The 24,290-nt window shown below is 38.3% G+C and overlaps 1 protein-coding gene across 3 annotated transcripts in view; it reads left to right on the top strand.

The window, feature by feature from the left end:
- The window catches only part of BABAM2 (BRISC and BRCA1 A complex member 2), a 171,811-nt gene that overhangs the window by 3,525 nt on the left and 143,996 nt on the right, over positions 1 to 24,290 (top strand). For 2 of the 3 annotated variants that reach the window (XM_042477082.1, XM_042477091.1), the window contains exons 2-4: positions 2,223 to 2,375; positions 6,287 to 6,363; positions 15,452 to 15,546. In XM_042477082.1, coding sequence (XP_042333016.1) covers positions 2,223 to 2,375; positions 6,287 to 6,363; positions 15,452 to 15,546 — 325 coding nt within the window. Of the gene's footprint in view, positions 69 to 2,222; positions 2,376 to 6,286; positions 6,364 to 15,451; positions 15,547 to 24,290 lie in introns of all 3 variants that reach the window. The other variant, XM_042477074.1, reaches the window with a different exon arrangement.

The following is a 24,290-nucleotide window of genomic DNA, read 5'->3' as shown; positions in this document are numbered from 1 at the left end:
AGGATATGGCCTACATTTCATCCTTTTATCCAGGAGGAATTCCCAAGTGTCTTCTATTCTGAGCATGAGTAAGAAGCATGAGTTTATATTTACATGAATGTTTTTAGCTTGCCCTACATTTTCTTCAAATGTCCTACATTTTAAGGTGCCTTGTCCTCCTTTGCGGTTAGGGCATCTAGCCACCCTGCTTTAAGTAATTTCCAACGTGTGGTGACCCCAATGCAAGCCTATCACAAGATTTTCTTGGCACAATTTGTTCAGAGGGGTTTTTGCCAGTTCCTTCCTCTGAAACTGAGAGAGCATGACTTGCTGAAGGTCACTCAGTGGGTTTCCATGGCTGAGTCATAGTCCAATGCTCAGACCACTACATCACTGCCCTTGTTATTGTTGTGTGCCATCAAGTCATTTCCAGTTTATAGCAACCCTAAGCTGAACCTATCATGGGGTTACATTGGCAAGATTTTTTCAGAGGAGATTTACCATTGCTTTCCTCTGAGAGTCTGAGAGCATGTAACTTTCCAAGATCACCCAGAGGATTTCATGGCCATGCTGGGAATTGAACCCCGGTTTCCAGGGTCATAGTCCAACGCCCAAGCCACTACCCCCTACCCCAAATGAAATGGAATAATTTTGGAAGGCCCAAATTGTTGGGTGGATGGACATATTTGTTTCTTGCCTTGCATTCCTCCTCATATTTGTCCCCACGGTCTTGTGAAGTATTTTAGGTCAGGAATGATTAAAGTTGTTAAGCTCTCCTAGAAAGTTTCAGTGCTGACTGGGAATTTGAGCCTGGGTTTATCCAGTCCTAGTTCTACACTCTAATCACTGTATGCCATTTTATTTCAATTATAGCCCTCTATCTTTGGGGCAGGGACGTAGCCAGGATTTTAGGAAGGGGGGGTCCAGACTAAGTGCCACCATTATAATGGGGCTTGGGTGCAGCGGTGCAGCAGCACACACTATTCATTTTTCTAATGGAAGGGGGGGTCCGGACCCCAAGATCCCCCCCCCCCTTGGCTATGTCCCTGTTTGGGGTGGTGGTGGTAATATTTGCTTATTATAGGTTGTCCTAACTTTGGATGAAATCAACGAAGTCTGTCTGACAATAAATCTGCATAACTGATGCAAATGATAATCATTTCCCCCTTCTCAGTGTTTCCAAAAATATGACCTGGATGGTTGGGACAACTTTCACAGCAGATTTGGGGCAGGGGAAGGAGAGGAAAGATGGTGGAAAGGGAGGTGCTGATGTGTGGCTGAAACCTCTTTTGCATGACATGTTTGTGGAGAACGGTATATTTTATCCATTACATAAATGGGAAACGAACAACTCCTCCAAATCCCTATTGCTACCCAGTGAGCATTAAGATAGGATCTTTGAAAGCTGACGTCAGACTTGACTGTATTGAGGTAGATTAGTGTTGAGAATTATGTGGACCTCTTTGACATTGTTGAACCACAACTCCCAGCACTCCTCACCATTGTTGTGATTGCTAAGGCTGCTGGGAGTTGCAGTCCAACAACATCCAGAAGACTGCAAAATTCCAGCCCTAGGCTGAATGGGTTAAGGATCTGAGTTGGTATGAGGCAACTTCGCATGAAAGGGAAGTCTGGGGATGTTGCAGTGAGTGGTCATGTACCCATTCACTGTGAGATGTAGTTAGTTAAAACTGGTTTCTCTGCCATTTGTGGTCCTTGGTATACTCTTTCAGAATGGTAGGGCAGGCTTCCCCAGCATGGTGTTCTCCAACTGGTTTGAATTACATTTCCAGCCAGATCTAGCTAATATGGCTAACAGTGAAAGATAATGTAAATTGAATTCCAAAATATTTGGAGGCCATGAGGTTGAAAAAGGATGTCAAATACTCTTCAATACATGGCTGCCAGCTACCTCTTTTTAAACAATTCTTTACTGATGTGCATTCTCCATTTAACTGTTGCTCTTCCTAACTTTTCTTTAGTGACACTGTAGTATAAGGCACATTAGTGTCATACCTCCTCTGTGGAATGCTATAGATTTTAATTGAAATGCCCGTCTTCCTTAATTATGTAATTCATGTAACTTTTCTCCTAAATTTTCTGCATCCTTCAGTCCCTCCACTGCCTTTTCACCCCTACCATGTTTGTGTCTGTTGGGCCTCTGGATTGTTACATCTTATAATTTAAGAATTATAGAAATGGGATAGCTAAATTTGATGCTTTCTCAATTATTTTTCTTACAGGACTGAGTACAACATACAAATTAATATGTCCCCTGAAATTGCCTTGAATAAAATCTCTCCAGCACTTTCTCCTTTGATTTCCAGTGTGGTCAGAAATGGAAAAGTAGGACTGGATGCAACTAACTCTTTAAGGATTACAGATTTGAAATCTGGGTAAGTTTCCTCAATTAATTGGAACAACATCCATGTATCAGTTTTGCTGTCAGTAAGCACCTTTAATGTTTCTCGCTAGTTTGAATGGAAGAGATTGAAGAAATTTATTGATTTTTCACAATACTGTACTGTGGTTTAAGATGTTGTGCAGAACACTTAGAGTAAAATATTTTTTTATCAACACCTCTTGCTAATTGATTTCAGAAGTGAACCTAATGTGCTGAGGATTTTTGTCCATATCAACTTTTGTTTCCTTAATTTTTTTATAAATATTATATTTCTTTGATTAAAGTGGATTTGTTGGCTGAAATAAAAATAAGACCAGAAGTCTGTAAATCTTTTCTAAAGAGGTTTTTGTTGAATTCTATTAAGGTACTCTCCAATGTTGAATGTGCTTTCTCCTTTATCTGTTAATACTAATATCAGAGTGATGTTTAGCACCAGACATAGAGCTAGGTTTTGTTCAAACACCTGCATGTAGATTGATTGGCTCCTATTCCACGTGCTGCACCTCAGAATGAAGTGGCTTGCTTCAGCTTCTTAGTTTACGTATTAGAACTAAGATTTCAGTTTTCCTGCTTGTGTGCACCATTGTATATTAGCTCTGTGAATTATGTACTTTATAAACCAGCAAGTGAGCTGAGTTAAAACATTCTAATCTCATTGACTGAGAACTGATTGATTTATGAGCTATCGCGCAACTGTTTTATCAGGCAGATACAGTAAGCATTCTTCTCAACCTTAACACTGGAAGATACAAAGGGCTGTCAAAATGAATTTCAGAATTACATTCCTGGTCTTGGATGCCTTGTTAAAATACAGCTTTACTGTACAGTGGTCCCTTGCCTTATGTGGGGGATCCGTTCTGGACCCTGCCAGGTAAGCCAAGTTCCTCTTATGCTCGAGCCCCATTGAAAATAATGGGGCTTGTGCACGCGGCGCACTGGGGTGTGAACGCTATACAGGAAATGGCGCAGGGCTTCCACTTAAGTGGGTGGCTCCTTTTTAAATAAGAGTTAATACTGTACCTTAACTTTTACTAAGAAAGGAATCCTTCCCTTCTCTGAGTAAAGTAGCAAAAGTCTCCCCTCCCTGCTTTCCTGCACTGGGTTCCCAGGAGGCTGTCCAGGGATGAAAGGCTTGGCTGCACCATGGCAGAGCCTGGCAGCAGGAAAAGGCCTGACAGAGATCCTCCACTGCCCATCCTTCTCTCTCCCACCAGCCCCTCACCTCCATAGTGCTCCTGCCTGAGCACCATCACCAGGAAGAGGCTGCCATCAGGAGGCTTCATCCTTTTCAGGTTCTTTTTGCCACCAGAGGAAGGAGGGTGATCACTTTCCAAGTCACTGGAGGGTCACCCCTTCCTTCCTACTGGGCTGGTTGCAGGGCATGGGCAGGAAGCACATAGCTGGACTGCTATGCTTAAGGGAAGATGTTTAGCTGCTTTCTTATGATCATTTTTGATCATAAGATCATAGCCAGTCCAGGTTCAAGCCAACGGGATCAAACAATCAGTGTAGTGAAGCAGTCTAAAAGGGTCATGGGTTCCAGCAAGCAGAATGGTGAGTCCAAAGGACCAATCCAGAAAGTCAGCAAGAGAGTTCATGAACAAGGTGCTTTCACCGGGGAAATCAGTTAACCTCTGATAAAGGTTCTGTCATTCCTCCCAAGTTTTTATCTCCAGCTCCCACTGGTGCAGCTGATCTCTAATTGCTTGGTGTCTCATACAAAACTTCTGATAGGGCCGTAGCCCTGCCCTTTCAGATCTCCTTTGGCTGTAAGAAGGCGCAGGTAAATTGGCCTCCTCCTCCTCAAAGCCAACATTGTCAGGAGGCTGTGCTGTCTGGCTGCGGGGCTCCTGACCATTCTCTTTGTCACTCACCAGCTTCTACTGACACTGTCAGGGCAGAACTGGGGCCAGGCTTAGGGTCAGACTCCTCCATGTTTCTTCTTCGAGTCTTCAACCAGTCTGGGCATGACATCGGTCTTTCTCTTTTCCGACATCTGTAGCAGCCCTTCCTCCTGCTTCTAGGGGTGAGCAATATTTTACCAGTCTACTATTTTGCCTTGGTGGTGCAGTGATTAAATGCCAGTAGTTCAGCCACTCACTCACAGATCACAAGGTTGTGAGTTCACTACCAGCCAGGGGCTCAGGGTCAACTCAGCCTTGCATCCTTCCAAGGTTGCTAAAATGAGTACCCATCTTGTTGGGGGCATTTAGCTTACAGTACTAGACTGTTTAGAGACAGCTTAGTGCAGTATGAAGCGCTATATAAATGAAGCTGCTATTGCTACTCAGAGAAGGGAATGGTTCCTTTTTTGATAAGACTTAAGGTACAGCTCTTACATTGACCTGTGTATAAATTGACCCAGTTTGTTTTTTTTTGGGTTGACTTTTTTCAACCAAAATTTCTCAGCTTCTACATGAGTAAATGTGGTGTGTGAGAATTTAGACTATGGGAGTTGGTAACTAAATTGGTTATGAATTTCATAATCAGTTTTATACTGCGACAGATGTTTTGATTGTTATGATACCATATTTTCCTAATATGATACAGAATTAAGTGGATAATCACTGTATGCACAGCACACAACCCAGCCCCAGCCCCAAGAGATGGTTGCAAGGGGAGTATGCAGTGTTGGATGCCGAGTCTTCATTGCAAAGTGACATCCAAAGCCACTTCACTGTTTCACAGGACAGGGGTGCACAATTGTATGCCAGCTCCTAAAGGAGGGGTGCAGAATACATTTTCACTTAAGCATCCAAAATTTTCCCCACAGAGACTTTTGTATGGAGGAGACCAAGTGGAGGAGATGTACAGCACAGTACATCAAGACCCAGGCCTCATAAGCAGTTAATCTTCAAAGGCCTGCCACAATAAAGAAATTTTTTTAACCTGTCTTTGAAAAGATAGCAAGAAGGGTGGCAATCTGATCTGTTTTGGAAGGGAATTCCGTAGCCTGGGAGAAGCCACCAAAGAAGGTGCTCACGTGTATCCATCAAATGTACATGTGAGGGTGGTGGGATAGAGAGAAGGCACTGCAGAGGGACTTTACATATAACTGGCACCTGAGCAACATTCACTTAAGGTTCTTTGGACAGAGTTTGTGGCCAATTGCATTTGCATCTTTTGTTTATTATCATGAGCTTTAACTTGACAAACCATTATGTTCTTGGCTGTTGAGGGGATTACAGAATATAACCATGCATAATTATGTCATCATATACAGATATTTTAGTAGCTCCTGGTGAATTCAACATACTTGTTTTACAGGTTTGCAAGGGCTGTTGAAAATCAAATTTCTAATGTCTGAGAGACTTTTGTTTATATCAAATGGAGAGGCTGCTTTTGAATAAGAACTTTTACAGCTACTTCAGATTTAGTAGGGAGTGCTACTGTATACTGGTAGAGTACTAACTAATTCTGGACTTTTATTTGTAACTCTTGCACTCACTGTACTGTATGTGCGTGTGTATGTTTTTTTTCCTTTTAAGCTACAGACCTAATTCCTTGTGATTTGTGATTGTGTTGAGCCTCTCTGGAGGTGGATGCTAGAAAGGCACATGTGTGAATCATGGTATGCGTAGTAAGGAAATGTGGGAAGGCAATAATGAAGAAGCCAGCTAAATCTGGATCTAACCCACAGTACTTAATTTATTCTCTGTAAGTGTTTTATGGTAAGCAATAAGGCAATGTCTGCCTTTAGGCTTCTAGTATAAGTTACTTTTGCTTGGTTATTCCAATGTGTGATGTCAGTGTAGAAAACAAAAATAGCAACCTCATCCTTTCTGTGTTACCTTTGCAATGAAATTTGCTAGTGCCATTCCATCTGAAGAATACATGACTCATTATTGTCAGAATCTGATATTGCATATAAATCTCTTTATAAAGCATTTCTTTTTATTTTAGCTGTACATCCTTGACTCTTGGGCCCAGCTGTGATCGCTTTAAATTGCATATTCCATATGCTGGAGAAACGCTGAAATGTAAGTTCCTTAAGTTTAAAATGATCTTCTGAGGCCCTTCTCCCAATGCTTCATATTCTAATGATGACTAGGGAATAGACCTTTTGTTCTGTTGCATTGCTCCATTGCACAATACATCTGAGAGCCTTGCCAGGCACTCAGTCCTCTGTTAGTCTGATATCAAATGAAGTTCTTTTTATTCACATAGGTTTTTATAATGCTAATTCTATATTAGTAGTTATGATTCATTAACATTTTGGGTAACGTGATTATTGTTTGTGTACTGACTGTTTAAAATTATACTGTATGCTTCCCTCCGAAATTGAAAAAACTTAAGGGCAGGATAATAAATATTTTGAATAAATAATTTAGAACTGCATTTGAGTCTTGTGTTTAGTCTGGTAGCCATAAATGATAAGCAGTAGAAGGTAGGCCAATGCATAAGATTCAGTGCCGGGCAGCAGAGACCAAATGAGTTGGCAGTTGGAAGAGGGAGAGAGATGTTCTTAATAACAACAAAGAAGGATCAACAGCTGGAAAAGCCAAAATACAGCAGAAAAGAGGCAGCTGTTCTTGATGGATTTTGAAGACATCTCCTTATCAAGAGAAATGCTTTGTCTTCTCCAAAAATACTGAGGAAAACTAGGAGGTGATACCCTAAACCCAAAACAACAGGTATGGAAACAAAAAGTCTAGGGGGAATAAAAAGAAAAGCTCAGTAATTTTATTAAAACCAAGTAAACCAACAGGAAGCAAGAGGAATGAGAGAAGATAAAATGTATGCAATCCTGTGGACAGACAGGCTTGTGTTGGCATGTATGCCACACCCTAATGTAAACAAGGCTGGTGTTGCCAATAAGTACTAGGCTTGAGAACTGCAAATCCCAAATAGTATAACAAACAAAAGGAGGTGTCAAACATACTAAGTGCTAGTGCAATAGCAGATAAATTCCTTTACACCTCTGAGAAGGTAAATAAAACAGGCCTTGTTTCTACATGTGGGACATCCAAGTCTGATGTACCATACTAGGTCCGAGAGGACCAACAACTTGCTTATTGCGACTGGATGTCCCAACATACTATATGATATATTTTACAAGGCTGTAATATCAGTTTACCATGACCACTGATGAAGACTTCTAAGTCGAAACGCATTTGGTCTTTGTTAGTTCATTTTTTCAATTGTAATTGAGCTTACTGTGCTATCCCTTTTATTTACCTTCTGGGAGGTGTAAAGGAATTTATCTGCTATTGCACTAGTACTTTGTATGTTTGAGGTGGGGCATTGTTTGCCATTGTTGAAATACAGTGGTGGGGTGGCACGAGTGGCCTGTGGGCTGCATGCCATCCTAACATGTTTTAAAATATAATGTCTACTTTGTATTACAGCTGAAATGATTCAGTGTGAGTGTGATTGTTTGTTTTGTCATTCATCTTCATGGTTCTCTACCTCACTTTTTTTTTTTTTAATGCTGTGTTTGTGGAGAAGGGAATTGGCATGAGGGTGTGCCCAAGCTGCCAGTCACATAAAGTGTTGGAAGCAGAAGGAAATGGGGTTATGGGAAAGAGGTCTTTCCCAAACCTCAGGCTGAAGAGAAGCAAGTTGTCTTTTGCCTAATCCAATTGTAGTCCTGGCAAATGAGGGCTTATACTTTCATGCTACTCTCTACAGTGCAGCCCTTTGACTCGGGTGCTTTGGAGATTGTGGTCTGTATGGATTTATGAGAGAAAGAGAGAGAATTTCATGTTGTTGCTGCACATCTCACTTTCCCACCTTGGTCAGTAGCAGGAACCCTGCCTTCCCTTTGGCTCCATTGTAGGCTCTGTTTAAAAATAGGAATGTTCATCATTATATTAGTCTTCCTAAATTATTTTTTCTTTTTGTGGATTATGTTTTTGCCATGCTAATTGTGAAGCTTTCCCATTGATGACAGAACCAATTAAGTGTCTGTCCTTTTCTGTAGGAGTCTGTTGACAAATCTCAAAGACTGCATCATTTTTAAATACACACACATCAGACCAAAGCTGGCAATACATTCATATATTTTTTTCTAAATCAGTGAGAGAAAAGTGGGAAGTGGTCAATGAATCACCCCTTAATCTGCAATCCTAACCAATTAAATTTGTATCTGAAATGTCTAATTCACTGGAGTTAAAATAGGATCTTCCATGATGCAGCAGAATTTGGTTTTGTGGGCTATTGCTTCTAGAGTTGATTCTGTGCATCCATACAATTTGGTATATTACATGGAGATTTTTAAAACTTAACTGTGCAAGATAGATGTTTCCTTTGGAAGAAACACAGTATCAGGAAACAAAAATTAAATATAGTTTATGATCCTTCTTGTACACAGGAGATGAATTTGGAAAATGGCCTGATTTGCTGATTGTTTTCCTAAGAAATCAGTTTTGAGGAGAACACTTCATACTGGATGTTGACAGTCAGCTGTCATTTTTCATTGTATCCATAAATTCATCAACAGGGGACATGATATTTATTTAGTCCAAAGTCCTGCTCTGTTTTAGATGTCTTTATATCACACTGGGACATGGTCTTTTACACAGTTCTTCCTTCAGTGAAAGTTATTAAATTAAAACAGGCAAACCAAACAAAATGAGCTAAGCACCATATGAATGTCCAGGGATATTGATTAGATATACTGACTTAGGGTGATTCCCTTGGACTTTGTGTACAAATAATTGTCAGTGACTATGAACTTAATTGTGACATTTACTCTGTGGAAAATGTTTAGATTCTGCATCATTTAGCAAAAAGAAGATAATGTTTAGAAAGATAGAGGGCAGCAGAAAGAGAAGACCATGCACCAGATGGATAGGCTCTATCAGAGAGGACATAGCCCCAAGTCTGCAGGAACTGAACACATCTGTTGAGGATAGGGAATCTTGGAGATTCCTCTTTCACAGGGTCTCCAGAGATTGAAATTAACTTGCAGGCAGTTAACAACAACAAACATCTACTCATTGTTTAACTGCCACTGTAGTAGCATGTGTAGAAAGTCTTACATACACTGTAGTTTAAATGTTGAGATTTTTTGCTAGTTTTACTTGACTGAAGGTATTTAGTAGCTGCATCACACCTAAAAAGAGATTTATTTCTGTAGAAGTTGTATTTGCAGATGCCAGGAAAGTGTTTGAATTGTTTGAAACAAAAATATTTTCTCTCCTATACTGAGTGAGAAAAACATAGGTAACATGGCTGTATGCATACATACCCACACAAAGAATATAAAGATTAAAGATTGGTGACTGTTTGAGTATGTCTCTTAAATCGAAGAAAATAATGGAAGTATAGCATCAAAAGTAGGATGTTAATGTCCTTATTTCATGGTGAAATTAGAAATGACATGAGATTTAGGTTTCTTTTCTTTTTGTAAACATGAACTTCTGCAAATGCTTTTGGGCATACATCTACACATGTGATGCAATTATATACATACTTACAGAGGTATAAATTTAATTGAACTAAAAAAAAGTTGTTTTCATTGATAAAACATAGGTAGTCCCCTTTCTTCCTTTCCTAGACATCCTCTTTATAAGCTCCTTATTAAGTTCCCAATCACATTCCGATTTTGAACCCACAAAACATTTAGCAGATTGCTAAATGTACATGTGTCATAAGGTTGCACACAATTTTTCTGGCAAGCTGCTATAGCAAAGCAGTTGGACTGGCAAGTCAGATTATAAAAAAAATTATAAAAATTGCAAATACTGTACATGTCATGTAGAGGATATAAGAAGAGTTGGTATATCTTCCTAATTCTGTTTTTATAAAGCAATGTAACTGGTACTTTCTGCATATTAAACCAGAAGATTGTATTATTATTATTTTTTTGCAATTGTAGAAGATCGCTTTAGAAATTGTTAAAACAAGAATGCTGTAGTTTCCTGCATGGGAAATAATAGACGCAACAATCTGGAATAGAATAATGACCAGGATGCAGGAATGTTTTTCCTTTGGATCCTACTTCTTTCAATAGTGTGAATGATCCCTACCTCTGTAGCCATCCATATCCTTTAAAACCTGCTCTGTGTCTAAAAACTGCTGCATCTCCTCTATAAAAATTGGTTCCAGAGGTTTTTTGACACGAAAAAATGTTGGTAGGGAAAGGGAAAAGAGACTGTTCTTTTGGTATCGGATCTGGAACATTGAATCATGGTATACCGTGAGACCTTGACAAAGTTCTGCACTTAGTCTGGAGAGGCCTAGGTTCAAGTCTTTGCTAAGCTGTCTAGATCAGGGTTACTGAGAGTAATGATCCCTGGACTGAGCTTTTTGACTACCAGTCCATACTGAGTTTCCAGGAAGGAAAGAGACAGTTGTAGCCAGGGGACACAAATATGGTGCCAGTCCCTGTACAGTGGAAAGAAACCTTGCTGGTGCCCAAAATTATATAGGTTGAGAATAACTGGTCTAAGTAACTTTTGCTCACATGATGGTTTGAAATTAAAATAGGATGTTCCTATATATGAATACTGTGAACTGTATAATGAAACAATTAGTCTACAAATATGGTGAATAAAACATAAGAAACACAATTGTAGTTTGGATTTGATGTGTGATAAATATTGTCAGCTTTCAGTAACATAGGCCCTGAACAAATGGGCACCCAAGTACGTACTCCGTACGTACCAGGGTTGCCTGGGGGCGTCTCTTTTAGATGCCCGCAACCCTAGTACGTATGGAGTACATACAAAATGGCGGTGCCCTGTTCACATGGGCACCGCCATTTTGACGTAACGGACGCCTAGGTGACATTATGAATGCGCCAATGGTGCACTGCAGCGTCACTTGCGCACCACAAAAAGAAGCTGCTTTTGCGGCTTCTTTTTCCGCCGCTGGGAAGCCTCGCCGTTTGGAGGCTGAGGCTTCCCACCGGCGGAAATGGAGGTGACGGCAGACTGCCCTTTTTGGGTGGTCTGTATACTGCCATAGTTAGCGACATTGAGGGAATCCTGTGTTAAAATCTTGTGCATATAATAATTTCTTCCTATCTTTGGTGCCTGTTTACATATCCATATTGGGGACAAAGAACAAAGATACTTGAGTGAGAGGCTCACAACATTGATAATGATTTATACAGCAGTTGGACAATCTGGGGAAAATAGACATTATATAACCTCTAATTAGTAATAATTGGGAAGAGTTAACATTTCAGGTGTTAGAATTTGCAGCATAAATCAGATGTGTGGCTTAGAGGAAAATGTCTGTTAATGGGCAATTTTTTTAGAAATCATAATGGCCCCAAGTAAAAGTTGTTACTGTAAGACGGCAGCTTTCAGGAACACCAGACATCCTGTTGCTAGTTGTGTGGTTGTTATCTTTTAGGAACAGAATATATTACTATGAAAGAAGATCATGAAATATAAGAAAATTTTGAAGAGTCCATGGTTTTCTTTTCTGAGGATAGCGCTAATCATAACCTTAAGTGTGTACTTCCTTTGTGGTACTTCCTTTGTGGTCTTTGTAAGAGACCAGGCTTTTCCAGGTCTACAGTAAGAATAGCTGCCATGATGCAAATTCAGTCTGTTCTGGTGCATTAATCAGTTGGCATTTTGGAGTATAACTGCACAGAGGCTTTGTTTCACCATAATTTTTAGAAATATTTGTCTCTATGCTGAATTCAAGGAAAATTTGAATGTGCAATGTTTTATTAATCCTTCATTAGTTTGCACAATCTTGTCTTTGCTTAAAACGTTGTTAGCTTTCTAATGTGATTTCTACTGCTTCTACAACTTGTTTTTATGTACACCGGGGGCGGGGGGTGGGGAGAAAGAGGGAGAATCTAAGACTGAGACTAAGAGAGTTTGGTCCAAAACACACTCTGACTCAATCCTAGGGAATCCTGGGAATTGCAGAAATAATCCAGTTTGATTACTTTAACTGCCCTGGCTCAATGCTAGGGAATTCTGGGAACTGTAGTTTTGTGAGACATTTAGCCTTCTCTGTCTGAAAGCTCTGATGTGACAATAACTGCAATTCCCAGGATTCCCTAGGACTGAGCCAGAGCAGTTAAAGCGGTCTCAAACTGGATTATTTCTGCAGTGTGGTTTGGACCTTTTTTTTTTCCTAACAGCCTTTCACCAATATAGATACTTAATTCTTTTTAAAAGAGGGACCATCAGTTGAGACTACAAATTTGAAAAGCCCTTCATTCCATTCATCCTACTGTAGTAACAACAACAATAAGAATTTTTAGCACTGTTTCTTATTTAATTTTAAAACTTGGTTAATAATTTAATTCTAGAATTGAGTTGATTCTGAAATCTCAATATAAATCAGTCAGTCTGAAGATTAAAAATCATGTTGCCCCCTTTTTATACAAGTGTTCTAATTTAATTGATAACTGGATTAGCCTTAATAAGTCAGTTCCTATCACTGAAAAGAGAGAACCAGCAGTAGGAGATCAAGAGGTATTAGTGCTTTAGTTTAAGTACTGTTCAAAGAATATCCTGATTTCATTGTCTTGGGAAATGGTACTTTAATACACTGTGACAATTTCATTGAGTTTGCAACTGAACAGTAGAACTTTCTGCCCTGGTGGCGCAGTGGTTAAATGCCGTACTGCAGCCACTCACTCACAAGCCGCAGGGTTGTGAGTTCAATCCCAACCAGGAGTTCCAGGGTCCACTCAGCCTTGTATCCTTCTGTAGGTTCCTAAAATGAGTAGCCGCTTGTTAGGGACAATTAGCTTACACATTAATGGAGTACTTAAGTGCACTGATAAATGGTATAGAAATGTATAGTTGCCCCTCTGTTTTTGCGGACTTGAAGTCCATGTCCCTCACCCATTTGTGGGTGGCAAATGGAGGGCGATAAAATGGGGTGTGTGCTGCCATTCAAGCCAATGGGGCTTGAATATAGGCAAATTTCCGTTTTTGCAGGGGGGTCCACAAGGGATCCCCATGAAAACGGTGGGGTGACTGTACTTGCTATTGTCTGAATTGAATGGAGAGCTTTTGTACAGGGGAGAAGGCTCATCTCTAGAGAAAGCAGCTCACCACATATAGTGGGTAGATAGAAGGTACAAGAGCTAACCCATATGTATGTGACTGCTTTTATAACATTTGGTTAGGGCATTACTGTTTATTTGGTCTCCAAGACATAGAAACAGTGTCCAGCACCTGGTGTTTATTGGCTCTCTTTTCGCAGCTGCTTTCTGGAAAGTTCCTGTGTAACCTGATGTATAGCCTCCAATACTATTGGTCAGCCAAGTACCTTGTTATGTTTCTTAACTTTAACTTTCATTTTGAAGGAACTGAGAATACATGTGGTTAACTTTTATTGTTCGTGTTTGCTTTATTCTGTGTTTTGATACTAGATTGTAGGAGTTAGGTGCAGCTGGTGCATACATGGTCATGGAGTATGAAAATAAAGCATAGTACCTTTTGAAGAAGAATGCCATATAAATTTTTCTGTACACAGTCCCGAGTTGCAGGTAGATGTCTAGAAGTGAAACTTTAAAAAGGAAATATCTTTGTTAATGCTTCCTTTTATGGTGTTGACACCTGGAGTGTATTTTCTGTGAGTTTCTTTAATTTAAAGGAACTTGTTAAAGAGGTGTACATTCCTCTAGATCCTCTTTTTGAACCCATAGCTTGAGTAGATTCTTCAATTTATGGATTGCAACAATAGTAATTGGAGTACAGTACTTTTAATTAATTGTAATTGTAATAAATAAAACACAGATAATTATAACCATGTTGTAATACGGTAAATAAGTTTGCACTCATATATCCTTATTTTTATTGATTTTAAAATGTTTATCCAACTAATTTTGTCCCCAAAGAGGCTTACAACAAAATAAATACATAGATGACACTTGATAACATACAACAAAAAAACTATACAAAAAAAGTAAGAGTTGACTTAGCTGTTGCAAAAACTGGAAGAGAGTAGTTTTTGCTTCTCTAAGGGAAGTAGAGGAATGGGGCCAGCTTGTTCTCTGTAGTGACAAACAGAAAAGGTGCTGATTCTGGTGACCTAGCCTCTGATGGCAGAATGCAATGATAGATAGCCTGACCATGTAGGCAGGTTCATATGTCAACAAGCTCTTCTTTATGAAATGTGGCCCTGGACTGTTTACAGCAGACTTGGACATAGTGCAGCCTGAAGGTTTCATGTGGCCCCTGGACCTTATATTTATATCCCCTGGTGCCTCCCATGAGTTCTGCAATACCCCAACCCCACTTTAAGTCATTTGGTGCTGTTTTTAGGAAATGTTTGTCCCAAACTCATGCAGAAATCATTCCCCTGCTGTCCCTCTAAAATGTCTACAGGAAGTGACATTACTTTCTGTTGCCATTTTGAGAGGAACTGCAGGTGAAAATGAAGGTACTTAGGCTTGCTGTTGGAAGAGGCTGAGGGAAAAATTGGTCTCTTGTCCATGTATAGTTGCTTAATTATGGTTTATTGGAACAAGCCAACATCCTGTTGTTAATCACAGTTTAGATAAAATTACAGTTGGCAGGGGATGTTTAAACAGTGTACTAATGGCTGGCAAGTGCAAAAGAAGCTACTAGTCTCCTCATGGCTTTCCCTAAGGGGAGTGGGAAGCACATGACTTCATGGTTGTCTGTGAATCATGCTTGTACCATATTTACTCAACTATAGGTTGACCTCATGTATAAGTCGAGGGCAAGTTTTGGGGCCAAAATTATGGATTTTGCTATGGCCCATGGATAAGTTGAGGGTAAAATTTAGGGGCATATAGCAAAGGATCTAAAGGATGAAGCAAAGCAAAACAATGTCAAAGAACTTCCAAAAGTCCAGCAAACATAACTCTATGTGCTCACTTTTAAGGCTGGGTAGATGAGAGACTAGAGGAGTTCGGTGCTTCCAGGACAGATTATGCTCTTGCTTTTCACCAGGGGATGGTTCCTTCTTTTAAATAAGAGTTAAAGTACAGTACTTACATCAACCCATGGATAAGTCGACTCAGGTTTTTTGGATCCATTTTTTGACTTAAATTTCTAGACTTATACATGAGTATATACAGTAATTCTCTAGGATCATGTCCAAATGCTGTTGGTGTGTAGTGATTTGCTGTATCTTGTAAGATATTTTATTTTATTTGTTTGCTTCTTCTAGGGGATATAATTTTTAATGCCCACTATCCAGAATTGCCACCTGACTTTATCTTTGGAGAGGATGCAGAATTCCTTCCTGATCCATCAGCCTTGCATGTGAGTACATTATACTTTGTCAGTGTGCAATGACATACTAGTACAGGTTGAGTCTCCCTTATCCGGAATTCCAAAAAGGTTTTCATTTTGTATTATTCCTGCTTATTGAGTGTGCACATGTTTCGGTCCTATAATTAACATAAATATATTTTATTTGCACAGTATTTTAACTGGAGATAATCTTTGCCCACTCCAAAGTACAAGTGTTGTATACAATGTGTGGTTTTTTGGAACAATGTTTAATATTCCTGTTTATCATACTGCAAAGCCACACTCCAACTTGCCATTCTTCCATGATTTTGACTATAGGCTCTATCAAACATAACCATTTGCCATGTTAACTAGGAGTGGTTAGGAAGACAGAGACATAGTATCTTAATATTCTTGGAAATATCTTGGTGTCTGGGAGCTATTAGGTATTTGAGCATATTGGTTCCTCAGAATCTCACTTAAATAATTAAACTGAATTTGTCAACATTGCTTGATCAAACATCTCTGGATTTGAATAGGTGGACATCACTCAGTTTAAGTATTTCAGGTTAGTTATTATAGTCAAGATGAATGTTTTACCATGCATGCTGTATGTTCTCTAAAGTACTTTACTGTATATTCCTCAGGTTTACTTTCAGGAAATCAATATTATATTAAGAAAATGTAAACCACATCATTTGTTTACCACCTCATTTTTCATTCAAGAAGATGCGGCTGTCATTTTGAGAAGGTAGATTAAATTTTCCAGGCTAAATTCAAACACACTAACCTGGTCAATTTTTGTTGGAATCATTTTATTTGGAACCTCTTTTTTTAATGGACTGCTTTAGAAACTGTTCATTTAAGGAAGAAAAGGATGGTGCCAATTTTAGTTTCGGCTGCTGGGTTAGCCTGGCATACACTGTCTTGCCAATTACAATTTGATCTATATGGCCATTCTAAACTATGAAATAATCCTAATATGAAGGTTGCAAAACAACCCTTTTTGTGGAAGAAATAGACTGACTGTTGTTTTTTTTTACTTTGAATCAAATGGTTGGTCAGACTCAAGACCAGGGTTTGTGGGTTTGTTTGTTTTTGCCATTTTCAGTATTGTAGTCAACTTAGCAGTATTTACAATTGCACTGTGGCAGTATTTACAATTGCAGCAGCACCATATATGCACCATTAGATCTGAGTGGCCTGGCCACCTCTGCTGAAATATCTTGGAAATATCTTCAGATAAACAGAAACACATCTAGTTTATAAAGGTTGGTTGAAAAGCACAACATTCAATGTTAATGAATTTCCTTGCATGGAGTTAAATTGTCCTATGCAAATTATCAAATAGATTACTGTCCCTAGGGTCAATATCTGAAATCTAGCTACCAAAGTACATTTGGTTTATGAAAAATTTATGTTTTTTGGTGTATTGGACACCAAAGGAAAGAGTGGAACGAAACAGATGGGCAGGAAAAAGCGGCTTGAAGCTGCCTTTTCCAAAGCCACATTGAAACTTGACTAACCCCACCACCTGCTCCTAAAGCAGCTGGATTGCGCATGTCATGATTACACAGCACGGCTTCAAGCTCCACTGCTGGGTACTTGTTTTTTTTTACTGTTCCCCCACCATCCCTGCATACCTTTGCAGGACTGAACCATTCCTGTGAACCTGCACACGTTCGCATATGCAACGCTTCATGGGGACAGGGCATCATAGCAGAGGTGTGCCCATACAGATGCCAGCAAGGTACAATCACACACACCTTTCACCCCGTGCCCCCTCTTTGACTGTCTGTTTTGTGTATGTTGTACTCCTCTCCATGAGAGGTGTCATGGTTTCTCTTTTGGGCGTTGCCACCTTCACTGCTTGGGTATAGCAGCTACGTTCCTTTTAAATGTGCTCCTGCAATGGGGCGCTTACATGCACAATTAGGATTAGGGTTTGGAAAGAGCACCTCTTTAGAGCTGCCCTGGCGTCAGTGCATTTACACGTACATGCGAAGGTGCATACTTTCTGGGAAGAAGTAGAAAAATCCAACTCCTTTTTAGTCCAGCTTTTTTCCCCATAGCACAGCTTGGATGCACTTTCTGGCTAGCTTCAAGGCATGCATTGTCTAAATGCCCCGCCTCAAAGGCGACCGCCGGAAACCTGCTTATTTTGACCAGCTGTTTTACCGCAATATGCTTCAATGAAATACTGATGTAATATAGATAATGCTGGTAAGCATGTTATGATTTGAGCATGTTATATTATATAAATTCTGTATTAGAAAAAATATTTGGCATTTAAACATGCACATGTTCATTTAAATTTGTGTGATGTGGAATTTAACTGAGGATGAATTGGATGCTGTGTGCTTTTACTTTTGCAAAGGACTTATATTCCGTGGTTGGAAAGATAAATATTCACCATCTGTCTTTCAGTGGTCAGAAAATCTTACTGCTTTAACTATATGCGAATGGATATTTCATATATGTTGACTTTTTTTTGAAAATATGGTCATTTTAAAATCAGAGTATATATTTGGCCCTTGTTCATATCCCATTTACTCCCCCCCTGCTTTTTTTGCTTTCTTTTCTTGCTTTCTCATTCTTTTTTGTTTTCTAACCTTATGACCATACTTCAAAGACCAAATTTTAAAAAAGAAATGTTAACATTTTCCCTTAACAAAAGGGAATGGACAAAGGCATAGCCACAGAGAGAGCTGAGGATAAAGATTCCTTGCCTAAGGGAAATTCTAGGCCCTTGCCTGAGTTTTCAGCTTTCTTTTTAAAAATAATTTTCTGTCCTTTTCCATTATGAAAAAGTAAAGTATCACATACATATGTTCCTAACAAATTGCTAAATAAAAATTAAACCCACTCTAAATCTTTCAGTGGCTAATAAATCGAAATAATTGACATAATTGAAAATCATTTACATTAAGTAGCATGAAGCATATTAGCCTAGTGCTATTAGACCTACCCTAGTGTATTCTTTGGATCTAATCATAAAACACCATGGACCTAATTGTGTCATAGTTCACTTGAGTATCATTATACAGATATAAGTTTTTTTGACATAGAAAATGATACTGGTGAGATTGAATATCAGCCATCATATGTCAATATATTTAAGAGAGGAAATTAAGTACGGATGTGTCTGTCATGTTAGACTAGGTTATGAGATTTTGCTGTTGTAACTGCAAACATTGGTAGACACAGATTTTAAATATGTTAGACTGGTAAATTTGTTAATTTGCATCATGCTCTTGCTCAGAACTGCTGCCACAATTCAGATGTCATTGTTTAAGGCATGAAACAAGTCACTGCTTCCTCAAGGAGCTATTTTTGTTACACAATGCTATATGGATAGTGAGGAATATTTCAGTATGTGAAAACTATTGGTGTGTATAAGAACCCAACTATACTGTATTCTGTTTCCTCACAGATGATATAAGGGAGGCAGCAATATGTTGGCTTTCTAAAATAAGTTCTAGAAACACGGCTATACTTGCCATGAACCCTTCACATTCTAGCAAAACTTACATTCCAGTCCCCAAAATAGGGAACACCAAGGAAAGCAAAAGTAAAAGAGGACAGAAACAAGGTCAAAATCCTGAAAGCAGATCACTGGACTATTTCATTGATCTTCTGTGAAAGTGATGTTACAAGCATGTTACAAAAAAGATTTTATCGTATGTGGTGTGAGAAATGACAGGTGTCAAAGCTGGGTTCAGAAAAGGAAGAGTTACTCGGGATTACATTGCACATATGCATTGGATAATGGAATACATTACAAGTTTTGGGACAAAATCAGCCTGTTCTCTATGGAGTACAGCAAAGCTTTGAGTGTGTAGATCTTGAGAAAGTATGTTTCTCTCTATAAGAACGGGAGTGCCACAATACAGTATCTGATTGTCCTGATGCTTAACCTTTACATGAACACGAGACCCCTATCAGGAGACAATATAGAGATAGAGAATGGTTTTCTGCAGACAAGGAGTTCAAACAAGGCTGCATTTTGTGACCGTATCAGTTTAATTTATATGTGAAACATAATATATATGTGTGGAACCTATCAACATTAGACCAGAAGGTATGAAAATAGGGAAGGAACTCTAACAATTTAAGATCTACAGATTATATATAATTATCTGACTCAAAATGCCCCATTTCTATCAACTTTAGCTTGTTCACCCCAAGTATTGCAATGTTTATACGATCAGTTTCTTGTTTTACTGTGTCTAGGTTTCCCTGAATTATAGTAGAGGCACTAAAATGCTTTATTGAATTAAAAGCTGCAGAATGTTTCTAATGTAAGATTATAAGCTTTGTCACAAGGAGGTCCTGATTTATTTTAATAGCACCCAAGTGAAACATATTTATATTTTGATAATCAAGACTATAATTAATCATAGTGAGTAAAATTAACCAACTGTTGGCTGTATACAATGGAAGGGGGCAGATTTCAAGGGTACAAGTTCAGTGCTGAAGTATTTGTAGTGCAGAGTTAGAACTGTTTTTGTACATTAGGAAGGGTAACCTTGGTCCAAAACACAGTGCAGAAATAATTCAGTAACTGCCCTGGCTCAGTGCTAGGGAATTCTGGGAACTGTAGTTTTGTGAGACTTTTAGCCTTCTCTGTCAGATTGCTCTGGTGCCACAATAAACTACAATTTCTAGTATTTCCTAGCACTGAACCAGAGCAATTAAAGTGGACTCAAATTGGATTATTTCTGCAGTGTGTTTTGGACCCTTGACATTGCCGCAGACTCTCTGATAAGTATAGCTGCCTTGAGACAGTGTGTTCAAACATTTTTCAAAGTTCATAGATTCAGGTTTTGGAATATACCATAATATTTTTCTGTGAATGAAACCCTTTCTTCATTTGCAGAAATTAGTTAGATCCATCTCAGGGTACCACTTCTAACTAAAGGCTCATGAAGATTTGTGTGTGGGCAGCGATTTTCATCAATTTTCTTTCTCCCAGTTCTGACCTCTGTGTCATTTTGGAGGATTCTTCAGTAATCTAAAGCATGTTTGGAGGGACATATGTGATGTAAAGAGAAGGGAGAAATGGTAGAATTCACTTCTCATCTTCTATCTATGGTAGCATTCAGTTTCTGGAATTCTGATCCATTACAATGAACCAACAACCTCTAAGACATTTGGAATGTGTATATAAAAATTTAATGTGTGAAGAGGCAGTGAGATTTTCAGCCACAACACAAAGAATAATGAATAGCTAGTACATTCTAGGAGAAAAGATTATAGCATATGTAGAAGAATTGTCAGATGACTACTTGTTTTGTTATTAGTATGTGGCACTGGTAGATTTTAAAATTACTTCAGAATAAAATGTTTGGTTTTTTAAAATCGATATTTTACAGCATATCACAGTAAATAAGTTACGGTAAACCTTTCCTTTGCTTTCATATTGAACTTATGTCATCCTTGTGATTAATCAGGGGAGAAAAGCTCTGCATAAATTTAATCTTACTCACTGCTATCAAGGGCTTGATATTTAGTGTTTCCTGACATTTATTTTTCTTGACAATTATTTCACTTAATTCCCTCCTCCTAAAAATATGAAAAAAAATACTCTAACTGAAGATCTTGCTGTTTTCTGTAGTTCAGCCAGGAAAAACAGTAGCAAGCTGTCTTCTTCAGAGTCACGTTCCTGGAAGATATTCCAGCAACCTGGATGCTGAAGCACATTCTTAAGAAAAACAAGTTCTATTTAATTTTTTAAAACCCACAGTTTGCTTATTCTTTTATTGATACGAACAATCTTACACCTCTTATGTAGACTTTTTTGGTATTAGAAACTGAAAAAAAATTACATCTATGGAAGATTATATGTGTGTATGAGTATGAGCGTATGTACAGTCAGCCCTCCTTATCCATGGATTTTTTTATCCATGGATTCAAGCATCCACAGCTTGAATTTTTTTTAAAAAAAGTATTGCATTTCAAATAGCCAAGTTGATTTTGCCATGCCATTGTATTTAATGGGACTTGAGCATCCACAGATTTTGTTATCCACCGGGGTTCCTGGAACCAAACCCCAGTGGATAACAAGGACTTACTGTACTGTATATATTTGTGCATAAATCTAGAAATCTTAGTCAAAACGTGGACCCAAAAAACCTGAGCTGACTTTTCCATGGATCAGTGTAAGTACTGTATTATACTTTAACTCTTATAAAAAGTAGAACCATCCCCTCATAAAACGCAAGACTAATCTATTCTGGAAACACTCACACATACCCTTCACACTCTCATCCATTCAGGTTTCCATGACCAAACAGGGATTTAAACCCTGGTCTCCAGAATCATAGCCTAGCACTCAAACCACTACATCATACTGGCTCTCACTTGATCTGTGACATACTTGAAAAGAAGATTTGGGGGAAAAGAACAATCTCGCGTTAGTCCCACCCCAGGAAACCTATTTATATTTGTCCATGTCTTAAGTAGGAGACCTATTCCTAATGGTCTATAATGTAAGCAATTATAATTTGCAGCCCCTTTCCCCATGCAAACAGATGGCATATCTACTTAAATCTGAGAAGGTTAAGAGAAATGTTTGGGAGACTTCTCTGAAGATGCCAGCCACAGATGCTGGCGAAACGTCAGAAAGAAACTGCTAGAACATGGCCACATAGCCCGAAAAACCCACAAAAAACTTTGGGAGACTTCTCTGTACGTGCAAAGTGGGATCATGATTTTTTTCCATCACAGTCTCTTGAACTGATGGAATGCCATTCTGTAACTTAACTTATTTTATTTTATGTATATACTATTTTGCCTGGAGGGGATCCAGTAGATCTCATAAAATTTTTGTAAGCCCCTTTGTCTTGTTCAGCTGTTGCAGTGATAGAGTTGAAGCAGAGAAAACAGCCAAGTATAGCCTCATTAGTTTTGTGTTACAATGTTTGAGAAGCAGATTATTTGAATCAGTTAGAGGGAGCAATATTATACAAGTGTGTATAAATCTTATCTGTAGACTGAGCAATTCTTGGCTTTTATCCTGGAACTCCAGGGATAGCCCAAATAGTTACAATTTTATTTACAGAAAATTATTCAAATAAAATACATAGTAACTAGAAAAGACGTATGAGATGTTAACTGTGACTGTTTATAAAGCAACAAAAGGGATATCAATAAATAGTGAACTTTTGTTCCATTGAGAAAATAGGAACCCTTCTGACTTTGCTCTATGGTCTTATCTGAAAGTGATTTTAAAGATAGGTTTGTTTATAAATGAATACCGTCTGCTTCATAGAATATTTGACTAACTGCTTAACCATACTTTTAGTGTACAGTCCAGTCTGAATTTTATGTACAGTATAAATTAAAGTTCACCTCTTGCTACATATAAAGGCAAATATATTTTTATTGTTTGGTATTGATGATTTCAAATGTTCTCTGTCTGGGTTCACAACTCACTAGTCTTCATAATCCATTTCTTTTCCTAATCTGAGGGAAAGCTATTAGCAGTGTTGAAATATACGTGCTTGTTCATATCTCTGTCTAGTTATAGAGTTTTCAAAAATTGTATACAACATAATAAAAAGATAATATTTTATGTCATTTTGCAATTGCTGCCTTTTGACCTGTTAGGGAATAAAAATCTGGCTAAACACAATTAATGAATGTTTTCCCCAAGTTTTTACTGGACTGGAACTTTAAAAAAAATACAAGTAAATGGTTGCTTCCTGGAATCTTAACACTTGAAAGCACATGGTAAAGATGGAAAAAACTGTTTTAAGTCATACTGTCCAGGAATGTGCCAGGAAAAGAGTAGTTATCTGAAAAATGCTTCTGCCAATATATATTGCCATTTTGCAGTGCTGCACAATTAACTGTATTTCCCTTTGCAGAAACTGGCTACGACTTGTCTTACATTTGCTCCTTAATATCCTGCTCAAAATCTCCTATTGTTAACCTGATAAATCAAAACGATAGTTTTTAAAAACTGATGTTGTTTAAAGTTATTTAGGTCCCAGAGATAATCACTTAGTTATATTGATTTTAAGTCTTGTAATTCATGAACAAACATGTATGCTACTTGGCTGCTGTAACAAAACTGTCTGGTTTGAAACTGTGCAACTTTTATGTTTTCTAGCATCATAACCTTTATGTAGCCCATATAGCTCTTTTTATGAAGAATTGTGTCATTTTAGGTGAGGGAAATGGCAGTTCAAGAGATCTTTGGCTTGGTTCTTCTTTCAAAGAGACAAATTAGAAGGTCTTACTTGATTAATAGTTTCCCCAGCCTTTAAAAAACAATGTCTGGCTGTCTTGTTCAGTTACCTTAGTTATGGGTTATAAGTATAGGGTTTAACAGGTTAAAATTAAATGTAGGCTTCACTAAGTTTAAAAAAAAGACAAATGAAATAACTAATTATGTGGTTATGGCTCTGGACTATTTGGCTTTAGATTGAAATATCTATTTGATGGGATGATTATTTTTTGTTTGTTTGTTTCTAAAATTGATGTGCTAGAGTGGAAAAGTTATTCAGAAACTGTCCTGATGCAACATTGTTCAGTCTGTTGTTAGAAACAATCATATCAGCTGAACAGAACAAATGACAGCTTCCTCTTTCTTGCTCTCTCTTTTTGTTTAAAAGGTGACTGGGGAGTAGTGTTTCTTTGGTGCTCTTGTGTTGGGTGTGGAATTATTCTTCCCTGATGTAGGTCAGTTTTGAAAATGTTGGTCATTTCCTTTAAAACAACACTAGTGATGTAACACAACAGAGAAATGTGGGAGTTTGTTCCCATTC

This window comes from Sceloporus undulatus, chromosome 1 (assembly GCF_019175285.1).
Source record: "Sceloporus undulatus isolate JIND9_A2432 ecotype Alabama chromosome 1, SceUnd_v1.1, whole genome shotgun sequence".
NCBI classification, from domain to species: Eukaryota; Metazoa; Chordata; class Lepidosauria; order Squamata; family Phrynosomatidae; genus Sceloporus; species Sceloporus undulatus.
This window is presented reverse-complemented; position numbering and strand designations above follow the sequence as displayed.